The 21,626-nt window shown below is 38.1% G+C and overlaps 3 protein-coding genes across 7 annotated transcripts in view; 2 read left to right on the forward strand and 1 right to left on the reverse strand.

Annotated features, from left to right (window-relative positions):
- The window catches only part of LOC122768320 (6-phosphofructo-2-kinase/fructose-2,6-bisphosphatase 4-like), a 20,275-nt gene extending 14,163 nt beyond the window's left edge, over positions 1-6,112 (forward strand). For 2 of the 4 annotated variants that reach the window (XM_044024235.1, XM_044024233.1), the window contains exons 13-14: positions 1,300-1,364; positions 5,652-6,112. In XM_044024235.1, the coding sequence (XP_043880170.1) occupies positions 1,300-1,364; positions 5,652-5,711 (125 nt within the window). In that variant the 3' untranslated portion in view covers positions 5,712-6,112. Of the gene's footprint in view, positions 1-1,299; positions 1,365-1,652; positions 3,245-5,651 lie in introns of those variants that run through there. The other 2 variants (XM_044024234.1, XM_044024236.1) reach the window with 1 other exon arrangement.
- A 2,444-nt stretch (positions 6,113-8,556) lies between these two features.
- On the reverse strand, positions 8,557-13,931 carry LOC122768170 (actin-related protein 2/3 complex subunit 4). The gene is made up of 6 exons (XM_044023961.1): positions 13,849-13,931; positions 12,754-12,872; positions 11,967-12,078; positions 11,332-11,427; positions 10,070-10,240; positions 8,557-9,047 (listed from the first exon to the last, which is right to left on the reverse strand). Exons 1-6 carry the CDS (start codon positions 13,849-13,851, stop codon positions 9,042-9,044), a joined length of 507 nt encoding a protein of 168 aa, XP_043879896.1. The 5' UTR covers positions 13,852-13,931; the 3' UTR covers positions 8,557-9,041.
- A 418-nt stretch (positions 13,932-14,349) lies between these two features.
- Positions 14,350-19,791, forward strand: tada3l (transcriptional adaptor 3 (NGG1 homolog, yeast)-like). 2 transcript variants are annotated; one of them, XM_044023959.1, is made up of 9 exons: positions 14,350-14,486; positions 15,586-15,833; positions 15,946-16,193; positions 16,917-17,022; positions 17,127-17,262; positions 17,710-17,873; positions 17,979-18,085; positions 18,260-18,451; positions 18,822-19,791. In XM_044023959.1, exons 2-9 carry the CDS (start codon positions 15,624-15,626, stop codon positions 19,012-19,014), a joined length of 1,356 nt encoding a protein of 451 aa, XP_043879894.1. In that variant the 5' UTR covers positions 14,350-14,486; positions 15,586-15,623; the 3' UTR covers positions 19,015-19,791. The 2 variants fall into 2 exon arrangements, with proteins under 2 accessions (XP_043879894.1, XP_043879895.1); XM_044023960.1 differs by having other exon boundaries at positions 14,355-14,486; positions 17,770-17,873.
- The last annotated feature ends 1,835 nt before the right edge of the window (positions 19,792-21,626 follow it).

Raw genomic sequence — 21,626 nt, forward strand, 5'->3', positions numbered from 1 at the left:
TACATTTTACCGTCTGTTTACAGTGAGTCATGTCATGTACAGGATTTTTATATTGAATCAGATTTTACTCTTCTATCTTTCCGATATCCAATCCAGTGATAATGAGGGTGCGTTAACACCAGCCTGGTTTAGTGCAGTTAAATCGAAACTCTGCAAGTTGGAGACATGAAGGATAGTCCTCTGACTCTGTTCCAACTTTTTTTAGTGCGTCTTCTCCCAGTTTTCTCTGCTGAATTCAGGGAGCTCTTCAGAGCACCTGGGTAGATGAACTTTAACCAGCAGTCTACATACAGCATCTGACCTGATCACATGACTTTGGTTGACAATTTATAGTGCATTTGCGTTTTGACTTAAACGTAAACCAAACCAGGTTAAAAAATTATACAAGATATTGAATTTATACAGGGTTCCCATAAAATCCTTGAAAGTTTATGAATTTTAAAAAAAATGTTTCGGAGTTTGTGAAGATTGCCCTAAGTAGACATGGGTCATTGAAAGTGCTTGGATTTTGTACAAGAAAGACGTTAACTTGATATTTAGGTTAATGTCTACCTTGTTTGTTACAACGCCACCTACTGTTTCATGCCTAGAGCTGAAACAATGACTCGATTAATCGTCAACTATTTTGATCATCGAATGTTTCATTATTAAAACAAAATTTTGATTGATGGTTTCAGCTTCTTAAATGTGTATATATTAATTTCTTTGCTCCACATAATAAAGAGTTAACAAATTAACAAAAGTTAATTATTTTGGTTTGTGGACATAACAAGACATTCAAGAACATCATCATTTCCAGGTTTGACAAACACTGATCAACATTATTAACGTTTTCTGATATTTTATGGACCAAACGTTTAATTGTGAACAAGGACGACAGATTAATCGATTAAGAAAATAATCATTAGTTGCAGCCCAATTTGGACACTCTCTCTCTCTCCCCCCCGATGGTGTGAGATTCCAAGCACAACAATGAGCGAGTAACGTTAAGCAAGACGGAAAAAATGATGTGATGCAAATGAAAATTCCAGGATTTCTGTCTCACCAAAGAAAATGACAAAGACAAAACTTTGACCAGGATCCCAAGGACAATCACTTGGATGAAGCAGCTCTTATAAGTTGTGCTCCACATTCCTCAAAAACGTCCTTGAATTTGGTGTCACCATAGGCGTGGGAACCCTGAATGAAACAGATTGTTAGGTGTGGACACACCCTATGTGTCATATCGGCTCGTCCCTTCTCAGTACTGTGCACTCGTTTGTTTACTGAACTAATGTTCTTAACTTTGTTTGGGCTCAGGCTGTAAAGTGGAATCCATCTGCTTAAACGTGGAGGCTGTCAACACGCACAGAGAAAGACCAGAGGTGGGTATAACCTCACACACACACACACACACACAAAATGTTGCATATGTAATAAATAATGACAATTAATGATGGGTTAAAGGCCCACTATGCAATACCCAAGCCCTCATGTCAGACCGAAAACACACCACACTGCTGTAAATGGTTAAAAATGTCAACCATGTGAGGGGGAAAAAAGCGTATTAAAACTGTGATGTTGATGGCGTCTTTGGCTTCATTTGTGTGGATTGTGTGGTCTCCCATGTGTTTTTGATCCCTCCCCCTATTTTTTGTGCTTTTTACAAACAGAACGTAGACGTGTCGCGGATGTCAGAGGAGGCTTTGCTAACAGTGCCAGCTCACCAATGAGGCAATGCCTCCCAGCCCTGCCCTCCCTCCCTCCCACCCTCATTTACCTTTCATTACTCACACTCTGAACCCCCCGTCCCCCCCACTGACACACAATGAACCTGCTACACTCAGAACTGTCTCCTGTTTGTCCTCCACTTATATTTTAAAATGTGATGATGTTTGCAAACTGACTGGAATCCAGTTTCTAACTGAAGAATCTTGAATCCCATGACGCAGATCTTGTGTCGTGCACATTCTCTCATTTTCAGGAGAATGTATGGAGATCAGATTTTTATTTAAATTTTTTTTTGTAAAGGGAACTGTGAAAGAATGAAAACTCCCATCACCTTTTTATTTTTCTTGAACGATTGGTTTATATGTAGTTTCTATGTTAATTATTATCAGTGTCTCATCTCTTTATTTCTGTTAGAAGTCAGAGAACATGAGGCCACAACTTCCACCACTACATTTTTATTTTAAAAACCGTGATATTTTGCTTTGGACACGCTTGCTGTCCACACTGTCCAGCCTATAGTTTGCGCAGCAAAGTCAACCAGAAAGCACCATTATTTTCAGTAGCCACGTGAGGTTGGAAAAGGAACTTCATTTGATTGAATATTTTCACTTCCTTTATACAACGTAAAACAACAAAAATATTTTTCTTAGGAGTTTAATGGTCTCTATCTCTAGTTTCAGCTCTTCTTCAATAGAACATGTTTGAAATGTTGTAAATGATGTTCCCGTTTAGTGGAAAATGGACAATATAAAGCACAGCAGGCTTTCAAATGGAGAAGTTTTTCTCCTGTCTACGCAAAGCTACGTCAGCGCTCCGCTTCCTTTTAACAGCGATGTCTCGCTTCCTGCATACTGTGAATGATCACATGACTAATGATGTAGTGAATGTTTCATTTTTTGAAGAGGTGTGTGTGTACTTTTTATATCTTTGTGAGAACCGTAAAAACCATTATGTCCTCACGAAGATATAAAAACGTGTTTGTGTGTGGGACAGCGGCAGCGGCTCTTTTAGCAATATATATGTAGCATTACAATATTACAATAGCTCTTGAATTTGTCATCCAAACAAAGTCCGTACTGCACAAACCGGTGCCCTTAGTCACCTGCCACGTTTGACGCCTGTGACATGAGCCATTGGACAATTATACGATTAATAACCAATATACATACATTCATGTGTGGACACAGATTACTTCTGATAACACGTGGATGCAGATCAGTTTTTATTTGAAAACGCTGTTTTTAAAATGAAAACGTAGTCTTGACTGTAGCCTTAGTTTTACACATTTTGCACAAAAACGGAGTTGTACACACTAAACCACTCTGGGGTTTTGTTTTTTTCCTTAGGACATTTTCTCTATTCCAGTTTCTTTGTAGGTTGTGTAATGATGGTTGTGGACATAGGAACACACCTTTTCTTTGTTTTGTTTGCTCAACAATGTAAAGGCTTCTTGGAGGACGTTTCACGTCAATGAACAGATTCAAAACGATATTTTTCCTGTTTAATGTTTCTAAATAAACTCCACTCAAACATTTCACGTTTCCCCCCTTCCACACTTTTCTCGTGCCTCATTTTACGTAGTTTGCCATTAAAGCTCTTTCAAACTGGTACGTGTGCCACTAGTGGTACGTGAGCTTCCTTGAGCTTGAGGAACTTTTGAGCATATCTGTACTTCACTTGAGTATCATTAATTGGTGAGACTTTATACTTTGACTCTACTACATTTTGAGGTGAAATACCTTACTTTTGACTCCACTACATAAACACCAGACCAGACACTGAAATAGAACATCCATGGCCATATTTGAGCAAACTATTTGAACAAGTTAATTTTTAAGCAAACAATATCCTCTTTAAAGAATTTGCCATCCTCTTCATTCTTAACCATGTGGTTTCTGTTTACTGTTTTGTGCTTATGATGATGATTTCAACAGATTTCAGTGTCAGGCAAATGAACAAGAGCGGTCTTAGTCTTTTTTCCCCGTAAATGACTTAACAGGGCAGTATGAGTGTTGGTATGAAGGACATAGTGGGACATTGGAACCATATTATATCAAATTCTACTTTTGAAGCCAAGTACTTTTGTACTTTTTACTCTTGTTGATGTTTAAATGGGGTACTTTCACCTTTACTGGAGTATTATTTTAGTATCCCAACTTTTACTCAAGTATGTGGTTTGTGTATTTCAGCCACCACTGGTAATTAGAGTCACCTTACCTCTCGCTTCATCTTAATCTAATGTCACTGTACCAGTGTGTGAAGTATATGTGAGGAAGAGGAGGATGATGAGGGTGCAAATGATCTTACTGGGAATAAATCTGCCTCCTGTGAAGAGTCTTGTGTTTACACCACTGTATTTTAAGGTTGGTGGTAATGGTGTTAGTTTGAGAGCTGAGTATTTTCTCAGGTGGTACTTGGTATAAAAAGTTTGAGAATCACTGGCAAAATTAAGTCTAGACGATGTTTCTCACTCGTGGAGAGTAAACGAGACTCGTCGTTTCCTTCCCATCATTTCTGTGTAAGTGTACAGAGTCCTCACTATTTTCACCCTTTCATTCACATGCAAAGACTCCACTGAATGGGTGAAAAAAAGTACTGGCATTCATCAGCCTGATCTAAGCATGATGACAACATGTACACTTCTGCCATTTCAAAAAGCATAAAATCATCTTTTTGTAAATAAACAGGATCTCTGTCGTAAATGTAAGCAACATTAGCACAAGAATGAAATCAGTGATATTTAACAGTGAGACTGTAGATTGTCATCAGTGGATTCCTCCACTCACTTCATGCATCAGAAAACTACAGTGGCGTGTGTGTAGCATTTGTGTTGTAAGCTTCCTCTTCGAAGCACACACTCGCTGCTGTAGAAACACAGTTGCACAAGATGGCGGCCTTCGTAAAGTAATGGGTTAATGTGAAACTCAGATGCTGTCTGAAATTCAGTGAAATATTGCGATATTTTGTGTGCCGATTTTATATTGCATTGGAGACAGTTGTCGGATTTTTATAGCATTTTATTTATTAACTGATATTAGAAATAAACATTAAACCTTCTGTGGATTAGCATAAAAAAATCCACTGATGTTTCAGTCCACTGTGGTGCCAAGTGCTACGAGAGCTGCAGTTGTGTGAGTTTATCGCAATGTTTGATTTCGCAAATACTCAGTATATCGCTATATCGTGATAATATCGTGACTTACATGTTATGATGTTATCGTATAGTGACTTAAACATCGCGATACTGATCGTGACTTAGAGGTCGTGATATGGCATCGTGATTATATCATATCCTGACTTAAATATCTTGACGATATCGTACCATAACTTAAATTGCGACTTATTTATCATGATAATATTGTATCGTGGTGTCACCGAGTGGTTATACACTGATTAATAAACCCTTGCAAATGTTGCACACTGGACCTGTAAACACACATGCTGATGTTTTACTACATTTACTGCCACAGACTCTTATCATATACAGATATGGGGAGCACGTGTCAGCGAATATAAAAGACGCCTAGTCATATCGAAACGGAACAATAGCCGAGGATAATCGACTGTGGTCACAATGTAGGTGGGAAAAATCAATGTGTGGAAAGTGGTCGTAGAAATGACATGTGACACAGTGTGTGTTGAGCATTTGACACACATTTTATGTGTGTGTGTGTGTGTGTGTGTGTGTGAGGTCCAAAACGTGCAAACCTATACTTATGGGGACATTTTGACCTTGTGGGGACATTTTGTCTGGGCCCCACAACTTTAAAGAGCTTTTTTGGTTTTATGGTTAGAATTGGGTTTAGGTTAGGATCAGGGAAAGGGACTATGGAATGCATTTTGTTAATGATGTGTCCTCACTCAGACATAAAAACAAGTTTGCATACATATTTATATGTATGTGTGTGTATGATTTGACACTGTTGTCTTCTTTTCTCCAGAACGTGAACGTCCATCGTACGACAGAAGACGCGCTGCAGACAGTCCCTCCTCACCTCTGACAGGCTGCTGGAGGAGTCCACTGCAGACAGTTGGACACACACTGCCCCCTTGTGGTTTATTTCTTTCTCCCCTTTCCAATAGTCACAGCCTGCTCACAGTGGTGATTGTCTGATTGATGTTCTTCTTCTTCCTCCTTGTGCTTAAACACCTTCACCGCACTTCCTGCCTTATGTCCGTCTTCTTTTTCATGAGGAATTTAAAGGTCCAGTGTGTAAGAAATAGTGACATCAAATGGTGAGACTGCACACAGACAGAGAACTCACTCACCCTCCCTTTCCCCAGTGTGTCGGGGAGCTACGGTGGCCTCCACGTACTAAAAAGGATGTCGTTATTCTTAGTTTTGCGCAGCAAGCTTCTGCTTCAAAAACACAAAACGCCACACTCTGTAAAAAAAGTAAATTTTTTCCAAAGGCTTATTCTAAAGCTACAAAAACGAGACAATTTTTATTGAAAACATGTTTATTAAGTCTCTAAATGTTACACATTGGAGCTTTAAAGGAGCCTGAGAGTCAAATCTGTGTTTTGTGTTTATGTGTTGTGATCCTAATAGGGTTGTGTAGCATACACGTTTGATGTGATATTTATTTATTTAGAATCATTTTTAATGGCCAAATTAATATAACGATACAAAGGAAGTGGTGAATTCTCACTGGTGAACCAAAAAAAGAATGATAGCTGATTTTTTACAAAAACATGACAGCGGCAACAACAAATAAATAAAGCTTGTGTCCTAGTTTTTACATATTTTTATTAAATACAATTTGAATAGGTTAAATTATTTTTATACAGTTTTCAAGCTAGTATAGTGTACTAATGTTTTCTAAACAATTATTCCAAAGTTTGACCCCATTGAATTCTTACAGGTACCTTAAATTCACCACTTTGTAGTACATTTATGTAGTTTAACGTGTTAAAAATAAGTAAAAACTTCTCAATTTGAATGTATGCACGGAAGATACCGGAATTTGGCCAAGATAGTACTGACATAATTCGGTTGGTACCAGGGCTGCAACAGTTGTTCGATTAATCGGTTATTAACCTGTTACTAAATTAATCATCAGCTATGATCAGCTTTTATAATTGATTAATCACTTTGAGTGGGTTTTTTTTCCCAATAGTTTTCAAATTTCTCAGCTTCTTAAATGTGGGTATTTTCTGTTTTCTTTGCTCCATATAATAGTAATTATTAGTTGCAGTCCTAGTTGGTACCATTAAAAGTTCTGTGCCTGTGAACATTTATTTATATGTAGTTACCCTTTAGTAATCTATTATTAATTTAGCCATTGCTGTTGTTTGGTGTGTGGTTCTTTGTCAGGGAAGTTTCTGGTTTGTTCTATTGAATTTCAAAAATAATATTTATATATTTAGTACTACTTTTGGTACCAAACCTGAGTTGTTTTTCACAGAGGGCGAGTGGTTAGCCACAGCAGATGCATGTCTCATATGTGTGTATTTATTGCGCTGCAGTATAATAACCACTCAAAGTAGCTTGAGTATAAAGTATTATTAAGTATTATTCACATGTGCTCCCGTTATGTAACTACGCCTTAGACATGTCTCCGTAGTCGTTGTCAGTGAAAATGTGCAATTTGTGTACAGATCTACTCAGAAAACAACACTACGAAGAGAAGTTTTTATTGAAGTTGGTGAATTAATGAATGAAGGGAGAGACTGGGGTCATTTTTAGTATATTTTCTTCAATAAGTTAAGTGTTATATGTAAATGATTGTGAACACAGACGTGTAACATCAGCCTCACTAAGCTGCATCAGGATATCAAAAATCAGCGTCATATCACCAATCAAATAAAGATGTGTTATTTTTATACACCACCCATCATCCTCATTTTTTGCCCTCTGATACTTCAGCTTTTCAGTTATTATCATTAATAACTGATTTTTCACGTAAATGGGTTGTTTGGTCCATAAAAGTTTGTTAAAACATTTTCATTAGTCAAACACATTTGATCTCCTCTTACTGACGTCATGTGCTTTACCAGTCTCTGCTATTGTGAGTTTAAAGATATAATATGTAACATTTTTGCATCTATCAATCTATCCATCTTTCTTTAGTCGTGTACTTAAATTAGCCTCAGCATTTCTAAAACTTTGTCACCTGTGTTTTACATTTTGAACCACTCTTTGATCCACAAGACTTTCTGGATCTCTATGAAACTTTACCTTTACAAAATACTTACAGTTACATTTAAATAATACATCTAAAATACATCTGTAATCTGATGCATGTAGAGTGTCTGATCCTGGAAAAAGAAACTAAATTTTGTCAAGATCAATTTTGTTTACACTTTTGCCCAATTTAAGTGACGCAGATGTCTTTAAAATGCAGTAGTTTGGTGGTAGAACGAGTCATTTTTCAACTCCAAGGTTCAATTCCCGGCTCCACTGAACCCCACGTTGCTCCTGACCGCTGTGCTTGCAGTGTGTGAACGGGAATAGAACAAATGTGCTGTGTGAATGGGTGAATGGCAAAACTGTAGTGTAAGGTGTTCATCAAGACTAGAAAAGTGCTATATAAAAACAAATCAGTTGATTCTTACCAAAAATGTAATGAGTCATCACAAAAAATTCAGATTGAATGATCAAAAACTGTAAACGGGAAGTTGCCAACAGAAGGGCAAACTTACAGATAAACTGGTAAAAGTGATAAAAGTGGTCTGTGCTGCACTGACTTCCTCTTCCTCACAGCTGAAATAACAACTGTGTCTGAGGTGAAACAGTCACAAAGTGCGGACTAAAAACTCAAGAGCAGAACAAGTCCTTTTATAGTAAAGGCTGCAGAACGCTCACTCAGGACGGAGTGCGTTCAAAGAACAACAACAAAAGGGTATAAAACAAATGACTTTTATTATCTTTGATTATTTTCATACATGAGTTCTAGTCGCGTCTTTGCAGACTCTTAAAACGGTCGACTTTTAAATCTTGAAGAGAGAAACCAGATTTTACTTTGAAACAACAGCAACAGAACAATCAGACAAAAATACAAAAAAAAAACCTGGCCGTTATGTTTGCGACAGCACGTCCTCCTCGTCCCTGTATTCACGGATATTAACTTGATTAATACTTTAAGGACCCGCCTTTGTCTGGGGATTTGTTCTACGTGGCTGCAAATGAAACTGGTAAACATTTCATTATATACAGTCATTGATATTCGTGAATACAGGGAAACACTGGGGACGTGTGACATGGGTGTCATCACCGGATTGGTCACGATCCTCTCGTGTCCTCACTGATTGGCTGTTCACTCCTTTCGTCCTTGTCATCTTATGCTGATTGGCCTTTGGAGCGGTGTAAGTTCAGACAAACTCTGTCTTCAGAACTGTGGAGAAAGCAGCACAGAATTATTGTGCATTTCTGATGTGTTTGTTAGCCTAATTTAACAGTGTCAGAGCAGGGTTCCCATGGGTCCTTGAAATCCTTGCAAGCCCTTGAACGTTTTTGAAAATCGCCCTAAATAGACATGGGTCATTGCAAGTGTTTGAATTTTGTGCAAGAAAGAAGTTAAGTTGATATTTAGGTTAATGTCTCCCTTGTTTGTTACGACGCCACCTACTGTTTCATGCCCTGCATTGCTTGAGGTATGTAGACTAGGCCTACGCAGGACAAACGCTCCGAGTCCTAATTACTAGCGGTGTTGTGGACATTGTTCACTGTCTCTCCCTGCTGTTGATGCGAGATTCCATGCAGAACAATGAGCGAGTAACGTTAAGCAAGAGAGCAAATGACAACATGATGCCTGGGATATGAAAATTCTAAGATGTCTGTCTCACCAAAGAAAAATGACAAAAACTGACTTTGACAAAGATCCCAAGACAATCACTTGTCCAGATGCAGAGCGTGCTTCAAATCAATGAAAGTGGACGCCATGGACAAAGACACTCTTACCATATGCTAACAGTTAAGCTAACAGCAGAGACTGCAAATTTGTCCGTTACTTTGTCATTTATGGTGTAGACCCAGAAATTGCCACACGCCTCTTTTCAGATGTTGAGATTTTTCCGATCACTGTTGTTTTCTTTTGATGAGCAAAGAGGCCAATCTGTGCTCACAGCACCCTCTGCTGGAGACATTGGCAATTACATCAAACAGTCTGAGGCACTTTTTGGCTGCATGTTCTCAACTTGGTTTTTAAGGTTTGAGTTTCAATTATCCTTTACGACTGTATTATATTAAATGAAAAGTGTATTAATGTTTAGTGTTTTTAAATTACAGCTTTAAAGTTTGTACAATTTGCAGCAATAAATCAGTGACAGACAGTGACTGATTTCATAACCAAGCAGAACTGATATGGAAACTAAAATATCTCTATTAAGTCTAACATTTCTTATTTTTAAGTCTTACGTTCTTCAGGAATTCCTCAGCGACAATACGGGCGCGGGCGTTGACGGACAGTTTCATCTCGCTGATCTCCTTGTCGATCTCTTCCATGAAGTGAATGACAAAGTCCACCAGCTTGTGTTTGTACATCTGCTCCGTGTGGAAGTTGGTGATCAAGAAGCTAATATCGTAACCCTGAAATCAGCCAGACACAAGTGAGCGAGACAGAAATCCGACAAATACTTCAGTAATTACAGGAAAGTTCACTGTAGTTATTTTAGACGAGGGAACATTTTGAAAGAAAATAAATAAGAGCAATAGCTTCACATGACATGATTAGAAAAATGAAAAGTAAATGTTGGAGATTTTAATTTCAAACTAACTTTTAGATTGACATAAAAAAAAAAAAGGGAAACTTACACTTTCTTCTTTGTGAAATAAATCATTTCAGTGCTTGGTTTTAAAATCTCTGTTCCAGTTTGTGATGTTGCTATTGCAACAAATGAATGCAAATTCAACTAATTACAGCTACTTTTGCTCAACTCGGTAGTTTTCTACAGGAGGAATCACCGTGACGACAGAGGTTGTTTCATCATTCAACAGCAAAATCTGGCAATTTTGGTTACATCAATCACAAAAACAGACAGCGAAAACCTAATTATTTTATCTTGTGTTACAAGATTATATCCTTTTTAGCTATAATAACATGTTAACTGATCGATCAGATGGAAAGTTAAAAACAGCACAATGCTTTTCTCATTTTTCTTTCTCACTCGCACACGGTCAGTTATCATATTTCACAAAAAATATTGAAGTTTTTTTTTTTAAACAGAACCTCTGAATTCTTAACTAGGCTTGAAACTAATCAAGTATTTTCATAATCGATAAATCAGTAGATTATTTTCTCGACAATTTGTTTGGTCCATAAAATGTGAGAAAATGTTTCCCATAATCTGGGAATGATGTTTTCAAATGTCTTGTTTTGCCCAACAAACAAAATGATTATCTCTTGAGTTTGTGACAAGAAAAATGTTTTTGTTGCATGGAGCAAAGAAAATATTCACATTTTAGAAGCAGAAAATCCATTATTCTTTACACACAAATATGAAAATACTAATTCATTTAGTAATATTTTAATCAATGAATCGTTGCAGCCCTGCTCTAAATTTTAACTGAACTTCTGATTTCAATAGCCATTTAAAGACTTGACAGTGTTCCTCATTTTATTTATTTTCTTCCTCTGAACTGTATCAATTCCTCTTGTGTCACTCTACACCATCTCTTACCTCGACTGGTTTCCTCCTCAGAATGAAGAAGTTCTCAGCTCTCATCATCATGAAGCGCATGAACTTGTGGCAAAGGATCTTCTCGATCTCATCAGCCTGGGAAAAAGTTTGAAAACTTGGTTCCAGGACTGATTTATACAACAATTTTTATTTTATTTGCTATAAGTGTAACTACTACTACTGCAACCTTATTATAGTGGATTTTATTATTTCTTTTCCTGGTCAACTTTATTTATGGATGGCTATCAGAAGGTGAGGTAGAATTCAACAAATAACAAATTATAGACTCAGGCTTTTGACTGTGAGGGATACTTGGCAAATACGAGCTCATAGAGGTCGAACTATAAAATCAGGCCGATTTTTGCCATTTTTTAATAATTAACATCGGCCAATTATTGTCTCTGCACAGGCCGGTTTTGTTCAATGTAATTTTATATTTTTTTTATCATTTTACTGTTCTATTTTTTAAAAGGGGGAAAAAGCCAAACACAATGGGCCAAATATACAGTATATGCTGTATATATCTTCTTTACATCATACATAGCCATCTGCTGCCCTGATTTCTGACACAAGAAAAACAATAGCCGTTACTCAAAGCAGATAAAGCACCAAAATCCTCCCGGATTTTCTTTTACCTGTTTGACAGCGATGCTGACTCTGACAGAGTTAATGGATCCTTCAATAAGAACCTTCTCCTTGTCATTGCGGCTGATCACCACAGGCTGCAGCAGGAGCTCCTTACTGCTTCTGTAATCACAGAAACATCCCACCGTTATGTATAAAACATACAGTTCGTATCTTCTTTGTTTTCAAATAATGTGTTTCCAGTACACATCAAAGTTTCAGTTAAAGACAATATTGGGAGTTAATCAGGGATAAGCAGTGGGTGGCACCAAATTCTGGGTCAAAATAGAAGGATAACACAACATAACTTGATGATGTAAATAAAATAACCTTTGATATGTGGTCCTGATCCGAACGGTTTGTCTTTGGGGTTACAGTTCACAAATACGTCAGGTTTCTAGTACCAATCAGGCAGAAACAGTCGCGTTTTGTTTGTTGCTTCAATTCATTATTATAGAAAATATTAATTCAACATTTCAAGACTCTCTTTTTTAATTTCATGTGTTTCCATCCAGGTGTTTGAATGCACTGATGGAAACACACCTATAGATCATTTGAGTTTATAATGACTACATGCAAACAGGCCACAGCTCGTCCCTGAGGGGCTCATTTTACAGCCTTGCCCGTGCGTGTGTAAGTTCATTCCTCCTGGATTTTCTTATGCATGTTTGCACATGTCTTCACTTGTGTGACAGCAGCAGATGATCTTCAAACAGCTCAAGGGTAAAAAAAAAAAAACAGGACAAAGCAGAGCCATCTGATGCTGCCTCGTCTCCAATCACATGTTATCGAACATACCTGACCTCCACCTCCGGCTTGTTGTGACGCTCCACCACCTGCGAGGAGAAGTTCTCGAGGCAGAGGGCGGCCTGTAGTGTGGCCCTCACGGCGTTTAGGTAGGGACGCAGAGTCGCTGTCTGAGGACAACAACAACGAGATCAACATGGGTGAAAATGCAGACAGAGACAGTGTTAGAGGTTGGTTAGATCAGGCTAAAAATATCTTTATGGCAGAATATAATAAGTTACACCTTGTTGATGCATGTAGAGTATACCTCAAACTTGCTGTTATAAGTTAATAAAGTTGTATTACTTTTAACAACTCGTATCTCAAAGTTTTCATCCTCCATCATGTTAAACAGCAAGCCCCGAATTAGGTAATCGTGGCAAATTTATATTATTGAACGCAACATTTTGATAACATTGCAAGTAACCAAACAAGTACTTGATTAATCGAGAAAAACGTCATATTAATCAATTATGAAAACAATCGTTGCAGCCCTAATATTACACAGAGAACAAATAAAACAGATTACATAAACATTTACATTAACTGATTAATCGCTCGTCAAAATGGTAAATTAGTCATTCGATGTTGCAGCACAACCTGAACCCACTAACACCCCGATGCTAACTTTATTTTTAAGTTGTTTTTAGTAAATAATAATAATAATAATAAAATAAGGTAAGGAAGTATTTACTGCAAATGGAAACTAACATATGTCACACACTGTTTTGATTGAATAAATCTTAATGGACAGGAGGCTTTTATCTGACTGAGACTGCAGCTCATACAAATAACTGACCTAATAAATATCTCTCTGCTTATTACGTCAAAGCTACACATGTTTCTGAAGGGCAAACAGTCAAAATAACGAGGTAGAACGAGCGGAGAGGAAAAGACAGCGATCACAACTCAATCAGTTTAGTTCGTGCAAACCCTATGAAGGATGCCCGTCAATCTTATCGCACTGCAGCCAACCACAAAAGCCTTTCCCTGACAAAAATTCAGCTAGCCAGCTAAACCCGTCTTATACGGAGCAATAGTTGACATTTGAAAACAGCCGAATAATGAAATAAAAGATAAAATATGTGTTTGGTGAAGCAGACTTACCATTTTTCTGCTGTCAAAGACGGAAGTTCCTCAGCCACGCCTGGGACTCCGCTTCCGTAAATCGTACACAGTCGAGTATCGTTGGGGAGTGCTCGCTTTTGATTTGACTCCTCCTTTAAGGGGGCGGGGTTTCCCTCTAACCGTGAACACTTGCTCTTTGAAGTTATTGTAACGCCGCCCGGGTGGAGAGACTGTTTTTTAAAACGAGCATACCCTAGGATGCGTCCATTCTCTGCCGTGAACAGGAGACACACATTGCTCAGTGGCTGTCGTTTTACGAATCATTTTAATGTTTTGCTGTTTGTTATAGAATATTAGACATAAAACCATCAGTTTTATATACACATAAAACAATTAAAATGCTGAATTACGAATCCAGGCCGAATCCGTTGCGCCCTGATACAATATGGTTTGTTCCGGCGATGCTACTCTCGTGTTAAATTACGTATCCACTATCGTTTATGTTTGTTTCACTGTTGGTTTTATTCGTATATCCCTTCAAATTTTATGTTGTCATTTGTTATTTAGTTATCCGATTTCTTACCGTGTGGATAATAGGGTTAATTGTACTTCACGTTATTGCACACCCCTTCTCTCGTCACAATGGTTTTTTCCATCATGGCCGCCACGCACTGACGGTAAATAGCGTTGCGCTTAAACATTCAAAGATACGTATTTATGCATTAAGTTTGAACGTTTCGACTCTTGAAGCTATACAAATATAGTGTTTTAAGTGTGTGTGTGTAAAACCTTGGAATATTAACGGCCGGTTTTGACGTGTAAACGTCATTTGGACAGTTTGGGCCCAGCGTGCTCGTTCTCGGTGAAGCATACGCTCGTGTACGTGTGTGAGGTTGCGCGTGCGTGCGTGTTTATGTACGTGATGGAGAGATTCAGGTAAACGGAGAGGAAGAGCCGCAGCTGTTCACTGCTGTGTTGTAGGCGAGTCCAAGTTGAGTCCCGGGTCACAACTGTTCCAGTCTCAATTGAGTTGTGAGTCATTACGAAAAAATTGGGCCCCGAGTCCCTACGGTCTGAGTCTGAGTTCATGCCAGTTTGAAACGGTTAATTTAAGTCTTGAGTCGCTATTTATTTGGATCAAAGCTAATTCCTCAGTGTTAGATTTCGGCTCACCTAAGACAAGACAGAATCGGGTCCCAAGTCTAAACAATCTGAGTTGCGTCCTACGTCCTTAGCGTCTCAGTCCATGTTACCTAAGAACAGTTACAGTCCTGAGTCCCTGGTGTTTGCCTATGAGTAGAGTATCCAGTCCACGTTGAGTCCTGACTCCCTAGTGTTAGAATTTGAGTCACCTAATAAAAGTTGCCGTCCAGTTCAAGTCCCAATCAATTCCAGAGTCCTCTATGTTGTCCCCAATGTAGAAAAGTCCAAGTTAGTCTTAAGTCATTAGTGTTTGGATTCAAGTTGAGTATGTAGTCCACAGATTCTCCAAAGAAAAGTCAGAGAACTTGATGAGTCCCTAGTACTAGTGTTCAAGTCACCCGAGAAAAGTCAGAGTTGAAATCTGAGTTTCAGTCTAAGTTGCCTAAAAAGTCGTTGTCCACACATGAAATTGTATAATGTTAAGGTATTACTGTAGCTGTCAATATCTTCTGCAAAATTATTTGAGTGTATAAAAATTAAAAAAAACTATCTCCAACATCCAAGTCCCAATTGAGTCACATTGAAGTCCTGGAGTCATTACCTCCTGATGTTAACCGGACTGTTTTCTATCAGTTCGTCCAGGTAGAGCCAGTTCTCAGTCTCACAGCATCATGAGTGAGCTGAAGGACTGTCCCCCGCTCAAATACTATGACTTCAAGCCCGTCGAACATGTCAAAGTGTGCCCGCGCTACACTGCTGTGCTGGGCCGCTCAGAGGATGATGGCATCGGCATCGAGGAGCTGGACACGCTGCAGCTGGAGCTGGAGACACTGCTGTCCTCTGCCAGCCGCCGTCTCCGAGCCCTAGAGGAGCAGAGACAGGTTGGACACAGATTGACTTGTTTTATGTGGTGTCACAGATTTTAGGAAGTGCCTCTTTGTAGATTTCATCCACTACATGCTCGTGTTGAGTCCAACCTTTGCTGTGTTTCAGATCCTTACAGACTGGCAGGACAAGAAGGGAGATAAACGCTTTCTGAAGATGGGGAAAGACCCGGATCCTGCTGCCACATCTCGCCACAAACCAAAGAAACCAAAGTTGGATGGTAAAGGCAGTCATGGACCAAGTCCAGGCCCTGGCAGACCCAAATCCAAAAACCTGCAGGCTAAAGTCCAAGAATATGAGTTTACAGACGACCCACAAGACATTCCCCGCACTCCTAAAAATGATGCTCCAAACAGGTCAGCGCATTCTGCTTCTTATTGTTTCACACAGTTGTTTTAAGTCAGGATTTTCTCCAAATTATTAGTCAGGTTATTTTCAGGCAGGAAATACAATGTTCTAAACTGTAGAACATAAGATCTTGTGAAAGTAATGCAGGGTTCACAGCATGTTGAGCTAAAACAAGATGCATTCAAAGACCCTCTTAAATGTCATCACTTCTTCAAACAAACATGAAGTCCATTAACCAAATGTTTGCTGCCACTTTGTGATAACAGATGTGCCACAAATTAGGTAATCATTGTAGTGGAAAGGTTTGTTTTTTATAAATGCAATCATCGTTTTGTACCTTTTTAACTGACTTTTTATAATCATCCAAATTATTGAATATTCAAGCCCATCCCTATTCTGGTATTCGCCTAAATGGCAGAACACTTCAGTATGGACCACACATCTGTTGGTCCTGCAAATAATGCAGTGAATCTTTGTTTAAAAAAAGAAAATGAAAGGATGACACACAGTCATTTATGGGAGATTAAACAAAATAGTTGAGAGGATAATCTCTGCAAACCAAAGGCAGCAGTGTAGGAGCAGGTGCAGATACTCTCAAGTGAATGGTTAAACTGTTGATAAAGCTCGCTGACAGTTTTTATATCATGACATGTACTTTAAGAGATGGACTATTATATCTTTTTTCTGACATGATGTTTTTGCATTGTTATTCTAACTTTCCATATCCTTAGATTCTGGGCATCAGTTGAGCCATATTGTGCAGATATAACAAATGAAGAAGTACGATTGCTAGAGGAGCTTCTGAAACCCCCGGATGATGAAGCTGAGTATTTCAAAGTAAGTCTTTTTCTTGTACCTTAACTGAGGCACTAACCAAAAAATTCACTGTTTTAATCACGATAAAGAGAGCTGAGCTTAGGTCCTGTCTGATTTAATTATAGATTCCAGCACTGGGTAAACATTACTCTCAGCGATGGGCTCAAGAGGATCTTTTAGAGGAGCAGAGAGAAGGAGCGCGAGCCAGTGACAAGAAGAAGAGCCTCATGGGAGGACCGCTATCTGAGCTGGATGCTAAAGGTGGGAGAAGAGTGCAGTAACCTGAAGTATTGGCTCATTTTCTCTTAGTATCACCTTGTAATTTTGTACTACCTACACCTACATGTATATATCTAAGGGATTGTCCAGGGATGGTGACATTGAAGTCACAAAATAATTACACATGTATACTTACTGGTGAAGGCAGCAAGGGGATCAACAACTCCTCTGTACCATGATGCAAAATTTCCTCAATGGAATTTGGTGCTGTGAGTAAACGGTTTAGAAAGTGACACAAACTTTCCAGTCATCAAGGCTGTGAAATGGATAAATAAAGTGGACAACATAGTTTTAAGATATCATAGACTTAAACAGGTGTCAATTTTATGGGGTGAGCCTTTTGTTAAGTGGCTAACAAGTTTTCTTCTTGTCCTGCTGTCAGCCTTGTTTTCATTAAGAATGAGTTTCCGTGTGTATGTTATGTGTCAGTACCTCAGGCATCACTCTTCAAAAAAGCCTGGCCTTTCACTTTACCACCGTTTCCTATAGATGTGGACTCACTGCTGAAAAAGTCTGAGTCTCAGAATGAATCCCCAGAGGACGGCTGTCCCTTTGGTCCTCTCACACAACGTCTGCTCCAGGCTCTTGTAGAGGTCAGACTCCTCATTTTATTATCCAGTTTTTGCACTCAAATTATCATTAAAATATAAAAACATTAAAGTGTGACTAATTGTATTCCATTCATTGTTTTTTCTCAGGAGAACATTATTTCTCCCATGGAGGATTCTCCTATACCAGACATTGCAGGCAGAGATGCTAACGATGGTGCTGGAACGTCTCCTCGAAGCCAAGGAAAAGCCTTTAGGTATTTATGCCACAGCTTGTGAATTTATGAATCATCAGAAACTTTCAAAGACTCAAAGACTGAGACTCACTGGCTTCTGTTTGTATGTTTTAAAACTTACAAATGTAGAAAAACACATGCCCTGGTGTTTTAAGTGCGTTCTATCACAAATCCCTGGTCCTTGTTTCTGTCCAGTGTTCCTCACACGCGTTCTCTGGAGGCACGGATCAAAGAGGAGCTGGTCGCCCAGGGTCTGCTGGATTCTGAGGAGAGACCAGGACCAGGAGGAGACTCGGAAGACGAGGTCCTGGCAGAATTACAGAAGCGACAAGCTGAACTCAAAGCCTTGAGTGCTCACAACAGAGCTCGCAAACAGGAGCTGCTCAGGTGAGATCACGGGCTGTGACGCAACTAACAATTATTTTCACAATCAATTAATCATTTGGTCCAAAAAAGGTCAGAAACTGAGGAAAAATCTTGATTGGCGTCCCTCAAACCTGGAAATGATGATTATCCAAAAAAAACATTTCTTTGTCATATGAAGCAAATAAACCAGAAAATATTCACATTTAAGAAGCTGAAGATTTTGAGTCACCGTCAAATAAATCAATTATCATTATTTTGACAATTAATTTAGTAATTGATGAATCATTGCCATGCACGTAAAAGTGTGGTACCAGTATTTCATTGTTTATTGGTCATTAAAAAAGAAACCTCGTTATTGGTCGACCTCTACTGATTTGCTGGTGTTTGGCAGGTTGGCAAAAGAGGAGATGCGTAAGCAGGAGCTGCGGCAGAGAGTCCGAGTGTCCGACAACGAGGTGATGGAGGGATTTCGCCGACTCATGGCCGCCAGGCAGAAGAAGCGCACTCCAACCAAAAAGGAGAAGGACCAGGCGTGGAAAGCTCTGAAGGAGAGGGAAAGCATCCTGAAGCTACTGGATGGCTAGAGGGAGCAACAGTTTGTCTGTTTTTTTAAATATGTTGAAAATATAGAAAATGTTTCCCAGACACAGACTATGACAGATTTGACATGGTCAGTGAACAGCTGCAGACAGTTAACTGCAAGGGGACATCATTTGAGTAGAATTGTCTCTGCAGTGTTTTGTTTTTTGTCACGTAAAAACTAAAAGCTAGTGATCAGTGGTTAGTAACTTTTAAAGGAATAGTTCAGGGGTTTTTATAAGTGCTGTATGAGGTATTAACACATTAAGACTTAAGTCTGCTGCCATTTCAGTGAAAACATGACTGCCAGCAGGGACACAATGAAAAAGAAATTTAAGCCACTTAACAAAGGGTTCACTTGCAATTCACTCTTGCTTAAGTCTATGATATCTTAAGACTAGGTTTCCTGCTTTTTCTCTGGGCTAGGCAACCGTTTTTTGACTGGAAACTGAAGTTCGGGTCACTTTGTAAACTGCCAACTCTTCCACACCAAAGTCTATGGAGAATATCAACAATTCAACATCAGTCCACACTGGCGGTTTTCAATCCACTGCTTCCTCCATCAGTAATTTTTAATGTGTTATCTTGTGACTTAGGTGTTTGTTCAAACTTAATGAATGGGCAGAAAGTGGACCAGCTGCTGCTGTGTCTTTATAAACACAGATTTTCTCAATAGTGTTTAGTGTGCGGTAGTGAACAGTTTACAAACTTATGTTTCCAGTGTAACAATAAAATAAAGCAGTAAACACTGAGATATCAATAAACTCGGATGTATGCAAGCATTTGTTAAGTGGCTAAATTTGTTTTTTATTCTGTACCTGCTGGCAGCCATGTTTTCAGAGACTTCACTTCCCCAACCACACTTTACAAAACTCAAACTATCCCTTTAAGTTAATGAGTACTTGACTTTATTTTCATTTTTGTTAAAATGTTTTTCTTTGTCAGTGGAATTTTTCATGTTGCTTTTTATTTGTATTTTGTCTATTGTAATGGTATGAAAACAAAACACAAATGGTTGAATAAATCACTACCACTTATTCAACATTGTTTGTTTGTGAAACATAAGTCAAATTGGTTACAATGACCTGCATTCTTTTCCTCTAACTTCCACTAGAACAAAGCATCAGAAGACCACATTTATTTCACATGCAGTCATATGCTTCAATTAATAATTACATTTTACTTAAGTATAAGTAAAATTACCAAGTCAAAACTAACAGTAACGTTTGTTAGTATTTGTTGGGGGAATTCTAATTTGTAGAGCGAAAAAAACCCAAGAGTATATAAACAAAAAACTAGGTTTTAATTAAAGGGCAACAACCAAACTGTGTTAATACTTGACATTGACTTTGACTTGATTTAGGGAGGTGTGTCATCTTTGTGCAAAAGGAAAAGTGTATAAAACTGAACAGTAGATGGCAGCAGTAGAGTATAGTACTTTAAAGAAAAATCATATCAATCATAAAATCATCATTTTCTACCTCAGGACATAGGTAACTGGATGAATTATTTTTTTATCCTTCTAAATTTAGCAGAAATGTCCACTAAGATTCACAGACAATTCAAATTTAGTTCAATCTCAATCAAACAAATAAGATTTTTGCTTCATATAAAGAAAACAGAAAACACATTCATTTCAAACGTACAAGGCTAAAAATAGCTCATTAAGTAATAAACCACAAAGAACAAAGAAACATTTAGACATTTAAATGTAGATGTACTTTCTATGATCTTATATTCCTACACAACAGACACATAAAAATGCAAATATTACCTAAATATACAGCATGTGCATTTGAAATGTCCTCCTTCAGAGGTGGAGTCAAATTGGTACAAAGTGACCAGCAGAGGTCACTCAAACTGCCTGGGGTTTCAACATTGCTCCAGTTATAGCTTGAAACATGAATTTATACAATAATGACTTTTTCTAGAAACTCTACAAAGGGTGGAGTTGGCCACTGTTAAAACAAAGAACATTCAGCAATTATTGAAGATGTTTATGAAGATATTTGAGTGATTTGGACTGCATTTCCTTATTGGCTACAAACTAATTACATGCTCATGTTTACTACCAATAAACTGAGCTCTCAATGAGAAAATAAATATACTCTCATACTTTGAAGTGTCTTGTTAATTGCATTTTTTTAAAATTGAAAATATCTCATTAATTCAGACAAACTCATGCATGAACTATTTGTAATGTGTAATGACATAAATCCCATCATGATTAAACATAAATATAAATATAAAATATAAACATAAACATAGAGTTGTTATTTTAGCTTAATCTGGCATTAGTTTGCAGTCACATGGCCTTACGTCGTTAGTGAGAAAAAGGTGTTTTACTAATACAAAACAGGGGGCACTCTTAAACAAAACAGAAACAGAACATGTGGCCAAACATCAGAAAAGAAAAAGAACATAATTCAATGATCCAGTGACTTAAAACATTTGTTTTTTGGAAAACATATGGCTTTTAATCATTTAATCAACAGCAGTGGTTGCTGGTCTTTTATAGTCACTATTTTGGTGTTATTTTTTTAATCCCTTTTTTAAATCACTTTGGGATTAGTCTTCTGATGAAAAGTACATTGTAAATATGTATTATTAATGTTGT

This window comes from Solea senegalensis, linkage group LG4, assembly GCF_019176455.1.
Source record: "Solea senegalensis isolate Sse05_10M linkage group LG4, IFAPA_SoseM_1, whole genome shotgun sequence".
NCBI classification, from domain to species: domain Eukaryota; kingdom Metazoa; phylum Chordata; class Actinopteri; order Pleuronectiformes; family Soleidae; genus Solea; species Solea senegalensis.